The 7500-nt window shown below is 38.9% G+C and overlaps 1 protein-coding gene across 2 annotated transcripts in view; it reads left to right on the top strand.

Moving 5' to 3' along the window:
• LOC110515716 (protein sidekick-2-like) overlaps nt 1-7500 on the top strand; it is a 73641-nt gene that overhangs the window by 9349 nt on the left and 56792 nt on the right. For both annotated transcript variants that reach the window (XM_036973277.1, XM_036973276.1), the window contains 5 exons: nt 96-290; nt 720-921; nt 6191-6294; nt 7198-7268; nt 7436-7500. The exon at nt 7436-7500 is cut by the window's right edge and continues 71 nt beyond it. In XM_036973277.1, the coding sequence (XP_036829172.1) occupies nt 96-290; nt 720-921; nt 6191-6294; nt 7198-7268; nt 7436-7500 (637 nt within the window). The remainder of the gene's footprint in view (nt 1-95; nt 291-719; nt 922-6190; nt 6295-7197; nt 7269-7435) is intronic.

Genomic DNA, 7500 nt, shown 5'->3' with positions numbered 1-7500 from the left:
TATGTCCATGTTCTTTATCAACAACATTTCAACATATTAGGTCGTCAACAGATCGTTTCCCGTACTGAATCGTCCTGTTCCTCTCTCCGGTCTAGCCTATCAGATCACACACAGACGGAACACCTCCAATAGCAACGCAGCCACTGTGGACGTGCTGAGCCCCAGTGCACGACAGTATACAGCATCTGGACTGAAACCAGAGTCTGTCTATGTGTTCCGCCTCACCGCTCAGACGCGCAAGGGCTGGGGGGAGGCTGCAGAGGCCCTAGTGGTCACGACAGAGAAGAGAGGTAGGTACTGACCCAACTGGGGAGGAAATAGTGCTGGGCGGGAGGCTGCAGAGGCCCTGAAGGTCACGACAGAGAAGAGAGGTAGGTACTGACCCGACTGGGGAGGAAATAGTGCTGGGGGGAGGCTGTAGAGGCCCTGAAGGTCACGACAGAGAAGAGAGGTAGGTTCTGACCCGACTGGGGAGGAAATAGTGCAAACATAATGTAGCTTTCAATTATTTACATCTTTTATTTATTATTTGACATATTATTTGTGTTTTCATGTGTTTATTTATTCCTGTTTTTATTTATTTATATTTGTATTTTCGCATCTAGTTATTTGCATATATTTATTAATTTATTCATTCATTGATTTACTGATTTATTACGGTCATTGCGGTTATGTATGGGAACGGTGATTGACAGTGTGTGTTTGCCCCGCCCCCTCAGCGCGGCCCCAGCCAACCAGCCGTCCCACAGTGCCCCAGGAGGACGTGCAGGCGCGCAGCGTGATGTTGTCATGGGAACCAGGTAGCGACGGCCTGTCACCTGTCCGATACTACACGGTGCAGTACAGAGAGCTACCAGACAGTAACTGGACTGTCCACTCTGCATCGGTCAACCACGAGGCCAGCTCCTACATAGTGGACAGGTACAGTACACACCCTACCTAGTACCCTACCTAATGCACTACCTAGCACAATACCTAGTACCCTATCTAGTGTAGGTCAGAGGGCAGAGAGACCTTATTCACATTTAAAAGACTGTTTATGTAGGGTTATGAATGTGTTATGTGGGGTTATGGATGTGTTATGTATGGTAATGAATGTGTTATGTATGGTAATGAATGTGTTATGTATGGGTAATGATGTGTTATGAATGTGTTATGTAGGGTTATGAATGTGTTATGTGGGGTTATGAATGTGTTATGTAGGGTTATGAATGTGTTATGTGGGGTTATGAATGTGTTATGTAGGGTTATGAATGTGTTTATGTAGAGTTATGAATGTGTTATGTATGGTTATGAATGTGTTATGTGGGGTTATGAATGTGTTATGTGGGGTTATGAATGTGTTATGTAGGGTTATGAATGTGTTATGTAGGGTTATGAATGTGTTATGTAGGGTTATGAATGTGTTATGTAGGGTTATGAATGTGTTATGTGGGGTTATGAATGTGTTATGTGGGGTTATGAATGTGTTATGTAGGGTTATGAATGTGTTATGTAGGGTTATGAATGTGTTATGTAGGGTTATGAATGTGTTATGTAGGGTTATGAATGTGTTATGTAGGGTTATGAATGTGTTATGTGGGGTTATGAATGTGTTATGTGGGGTTATGAATGTGTTATGTAGGGTTATGAATGTGTTATGTGGGGTTATGAATGTGTTATGTAGGGTTATGAATGTGTTATGTAGGGTTATGAATGTGTTATGTAGGGTTATGAATGTGTTATGTAGGGTTATGAATGTGTTATGTAGGGTTATGAATGTGTTATGTGGGGTTATGAATGTGTTATGTGGGGTTCTGAATGTGTTATGTAGGGTTATGAATGTGTTATGTGGGGTTATGAATGTGTTATGTAGGGTTATGAATGTGTTATGTAGGGTTATGAATGTGTTATGTGGGGTTATGAATGTGTTATGTGGGGTTATGATTGTGTTATGTAGGGTTATGAATGTGTTATGTAGGGTTATGAATGTGTTATGTAGGGTTATGAATGTGTTATGTAGGGTTATGAATGTGTTATGTAGGGTTATGAATGTGTTATGTGGGGTAATGAATGTGTTATGTGGGGTTATGAATGTGTTATGTAGGGTTATGAATGTGTTATGTGGGGTTATGAATGTGTTATGTAGGGTTATGAATGTGTTATGTAGGGTTATGAATGTGTTATGTAGGGTTATGAATGTGTTATGTGGGGTTATGAATGTGTTATGTGGGGTTATGAATGTGTTATGTAGGGTTATGAATGTGTTATGTGGGGTTATGAATGTGTTATGTAGGGTTATGAATGTGTTATGTAGGGTTATGAATGTGTTATGTGGGGTTATGAATGTGTTATGTAGGGTTATGAATGTGTTATGTAGGGTTATGAATGTGTTATGTGGGGTTATGAATGTGTTATGTAGGGTTATGAATGTGTTATGTAGAGTTATGAATGTGTTTATGTAGGGTTATGAATGTGTTATGTAGAGTTATGAATGTGTTATGTAGGGTTATGAATGTGTTATGTAGGGTTGTGAATGTGTTATGTGGGGTTATGAATGTGTTATGTGGGGTTGTGAATGTGTTATGTAGGGTTATGAATGTGTTATGTAGGGTTGTGAATGTGTTATGTGGGGTTATGAATGTGTTATGTGGGGTTATGAATGTGTTATGTAGGGTTGTGAATGTGTTATGTGGGGTTATGAATGTGTTATGTAGGGTTATGAATGTGTTATGTAGGGTTATGAATGTGTTATGTAGGGTTATGAATGTGTTATGTAGGGTTATGAATGTGTTATGTAGGGTTATGAATGTGTTTATGTAGGGTTATGAATGTGTTATGTAGGGTTATGAATGTGTTATGTAGGGTTATGAATGTGTTATGTGGGGTTATGAATGTGTTATGTAGAGTTATGAATGTGTTATGTAGGGTTATGAATGTGTTATGTGGGGTTATGAATGTGTTATGTAGGGTTATGAATGTGTTATGTAGGGTTATGAATGTGTTTATGTAGGGTTATGAATGTGTTATGTAGGGTTATGAATGTGTTATGTAGGGTTATGAATGTGTTATGTAGGGTTATGAATGTGTTATGTAGGGTTATGAATGTGTTTATGTAGAGTTATGAATGTGTTATGTAGGGTTATGAATGTGTTATGTAGGGTTATGAATGTGTTATGTAGGGTTATGAATGTGTTATGTAGTGTTATGAATGTGTTATGTAGGGTTATGAATGTGTTTATGTAGGGTTATGAATGTGTTATGTGGGGTTATGAATGTGTTATGTAGGGTTATGAATGTGTTATGTAGGGTTATGAATGTGTTATGTAGGGTTATGAATGTGTTATGTAGGGTTATGAATGTGTTATGTAGGGTTATGAATGTGTTATGTGGGGTTGTGAATGTGTTATGTAGGGTTATGAATGTGTTATGTAGGGTTATGAATGTGTTATGTGGGGTTATGAATGTGTTATGTAGAGTTATGAATGTGTTATGTAGGGTTATGAATGTGTTATGTGGGGTTATGAATGTGTTATGTAGGGTTATGAATGTGTTATGTAGGGTTATGAATGTGTTTATGTAGGGTTATGAATGTGTTTATGTAGGGTTATGAATGTGTTATGTAGGGTTATGAATGTGTTATGTAGGGTTATGAATGTGTTATGTAGGGTTATGAATGTGTTATGTAGGGTTATGAATGTGTTATGTAGGGTTATGAATGTGTTTATGTAGAGTTATGAATGTGTTATGTAGGGTTATGAATGTGTTATGTAGGGTTATGAATGTGTTATGTAGGGTTATGAATGTGTTATGTAGTGTTATGAATGTGTTATGTAGGGTTATGAATGTGTTTATGTAGGGTTATGAATGTGTTATGTGGGGTTATGAATGTGTTATGTAGGGTTATGAATGTGTTATGTAGGGTTATGAATGTGTTATGTAGGGTTATGAATGTGTTATGTAGGGTTATGAATGTGTTATGTAGGGTTATGAATGTGTTATGTGGGGTTGTGAATGTGTTATGTAGGGTTATGAATGTGTTATGTAGGGTTATGAATGTGTTATGTAGGGCTATGAATGTGTTATGTAGGGTTATGAATGTGTTATGTGGGGTTATGAATGTGTTATGTAGGGTTATGAATGTGTTATGTAGGGTAATGAATGTGTTATGTGGGGTTATGAATGTGTTATGTAGGGTTATGCATGTGTTATGTAGGGTTATGAATGTGTTATGTGGGGTTATGAATGTGTTATGTGGGGTTATGAATGTGTTATGTGGGGTTATGAATGTGTTATGTGGGGTTATGAATGTGTTATGTAGGGTTATGAATGTGTTATGTAGGGTAATGAATGTGTTATGTGGGGTTATGAATGTGTTATGTAGGGTTATGAATGTGTTATGTGGGGTTGTGAATGTGTTATGTAGGGTTATGAATGTGTTATGTAGGGTTATGAATGTGTTATGTGGGGTTATGAATGTGTTATGTAGGGTTATGAATGTGTTATGTGGGGTTATGAATGTGTTATGTGGGGTTATGAATGTGTTATGTAGGGTTATGAATGTGTTATGTGGGGTTATGAATGTGTTATGTGGGGTTATGAATGTGTTATGTAGGGTTATGAATGTGTTATGTAGGGTAATGAATGTGTTATGTAGGGTAATGAATGTGTTATGTAGGGTTATGAATGTGTTTATGTAGGGTTATGAATGTGTTATGTGGGGTTATGAATGTGTTATGTGGGGTTATGAATGTGTTATGTAGGGTTATGAATGTGTTATGTAGGGTAATGAATGTGTTATGTAGGGTTATGAATGTGTTTATGTAGGGTTATGAATGTGTTATGTAGGGTTATGAATGTGTTTATGTAGGGTTATGAATGTGTTATGTAGGGTTATGAATGTGTTATGTGGGGTTATGAATGTGTTATGTAGGGTTATGAATGTGTTATGTAGGGTTATGAATGTGTTTATGTAGGGTTATGAATGTGTTATGTGGGGTTATGAATGTGTTATGTAGGGTTATGAATGTGTTATGTAGGGTTATGAATGTGTTATGTGGGGTTATGAATGTGTTTATGTAGGGTTATGAATGTGTTATGTGGGGTTATGAATGTGTTATGTAGCGTTATGAATTTGTTATGTAGAGTTATGAATGTGTTATGTAGGGTTATGAATGTGTTATGTAGGGTTATGAATGTGTTATGTAGAGTTATGAATGTGTTATGTAGGGTTATGAATGTGTTATGTAGGGTTATGAATGTGTTATGTAGGGTTATGAATGTGTTATGTAGGGTTATGAATGTGTTATGTGGGGTTATGAATGTGTTATGTAGGGTTTTGAATGTGTTATGTAGGGTTATGAATGTGTTATGTAGGGTTATGAATGTGTTATGTGGGGTTATGAATGTGTTATGTAGGGTTATGAATGTGTTATGTAGGGTTATGAATGTGTTATGTAGGGTTATGAATGTGTTATGTAGGGTTATGAATGTGTTATGTAGGGTTATGAATGTGTTATGTAGGGTTATGAATGTGTTATGTGGGGTTATGAATGTGTTATGTGGGGTTATGAATGTGTTATGTAGGGTTATGAATGTGTTATGTAGGGTTATGAATGTGTTATGTGGGGTTTTGAATGTGTTATGTAGGGTTATGAATGTGTTATGTAGGGTTATGAATGTGTTATGTGGGGTTATGAATGTGTTATGTAGGGTTATGAATGTGTTATGTAGGGTTATGAATGTGTTATGTAGGGTTATGAATGTGTTATGTAGGGTTATGAATGTGTTATGTGGGGTTATGAATGTGTTATGTAGGGTTATGAATGTGTTATGTAGAGTTATGAATGTGTTATGTAGGGTTATGAATGTGTTATGTAGGGTTATGAATGTGTTTATGTAGGGTTATGAATGTGTTATGTGGGGTTATGAATGTGTTATGTAGGGTTATGAATGTGTTATGTAGGGTTATGAATGTGTTATGTGGGGTTATGAATGTGTTATGTAGGGTTATGAATGTGTTATGTAGGGTTATGAATGTGTTATGTGGGGTTATGAATGTGTTATGTAGGGTTATGAATGTGTTATGTGGGGTTATGAATGTGTTTATGTAGGCAGCCTTTAAACACAGTGTTACCACACTATCTAGTATGTCTAGGATAACTCTAGGTTGAAGACAAGTTAACTGACAGGGGACATTCTCTCCTGCCAGCCTCAAGCCGTTCACCTCCTACCAGTTCAGAGTGAAAGCCACCAACGACATCGGGGACAGTGAGTACAGCCAGGAGAGTGAGGCTGTCACCACACTGCAGGACGGTAAGGACATCATGGAAATGACACTGACTGACTCCGTAGCCCAGCAAACTCGCTTTCCCAAACCTTTTTCCAATCTTGTAAATATTTTGAGAGTTTGTTTAAGTCTGCCTGTAGTGCCAGATGGACAGGGTTTTGAGAGTTTGTTTAAGTCTGCCTGTAGTGCCAGGTGGACAGGGTTTTGAGAGTTTGTTTAAGTCTGCCTGTAGTGCCAGATGGACAGGGTTTTGAGAGTTTGTTTAAGTCTGCCTGTAGTGCCAGGTGGACAGGGTTTTGAGAGTTTGTTTAAGTCTGCCTGTAGTGCCAGGTGGACAGGGTTTTGAGAGTTTGTTTAAGTCTGCCTGAAGTGCCAGGTGGACAGGGTTTTGAGAGTTTAAGTCTGCCTGAAGTGCCAGGTGGACAGGGTTTTGAGAGTTTGTTTAAGTCTGCCTGTGGTGCCAGATGGACAGGGTTTTGAGAGTTTGTTTAAGTCTGCCTGTAGTGCCAGATAGTTTTTCAAATTAGGAACTATTTTGTTGGTTTCATTGAGCCAAACTGTCAACTATTTGAACCCAGGTTCATGTTGCTTCAATGCTGTTTTCGCTGGGTTATCCTCTTGAGACCTGTGTCTAGTCACTCCACTGTACTGGGAGACAGACAGTCCTCCTCACTAGGCAGCCATTTCTGTCTCTCTGATTACTGTCTCTCATTGCTGTCTCTCTCTCTCTCTCTCATACGGAGCGTCAGAGAATCACACTGCTTGTGCTTGTTGACACAATAGCCCTAGTGTGTGTGTGTGTGTGTGTGTGTGTGTGTGTGTGTGTGTGTGTGTGTGTGTGTGTGTTTGTGTGTGTGTGTGCGTGTGCGTGCGTGCGTGTTCATACAGTCCACCAGTTCAACGATACCCCTATATCTGTCTCCACACAGCCCCAGACAAAGCTCCCACAATCCTCTCTGTTACACCCCACACCACCACGTCGGTGCTGGTCCGATGGGAGGTAAGTGGTACATTTGTAAGGTGCAGTTTTCTCTCTTCTAGGTAGTTTCCTTGTGTTGTTTTTAAGTCTGGTGGTCTAGGCTGGGTTTACTGTAAAACACTGTGTTGATGTAGGACCGTGGATATATAAAGGTCTTTATAAATAAATGTGATGGATCCCCCTTCCAGCCGCCTGCTGAGAAGCAGATAAACGGGGTGCTGCTGGGGTTCAGGGTACGATACCGGGAGTTACA

The sequence above is a fragment of the Oncorhynchus mykiss genome, unplaced genomic scaffold (genome assembly GCF_013265735.2).
Source record: "Oncorhynchus mykiss isolate Arlee unplaced genomic scaffold, USDA_OmykA_1.1 un_scaffold_227, whole genome shotgun sequence".
Lineage (NCBI taxonomy): Eukaryota > Metazoa > Chordata > Actinopteri > Salmoniformes > Salmonidae > Oncorhynchus > Oncorhynchus mykiss.
This window is presented reverse-complemented; position numbering and strand designations above follow the sequence as displayed.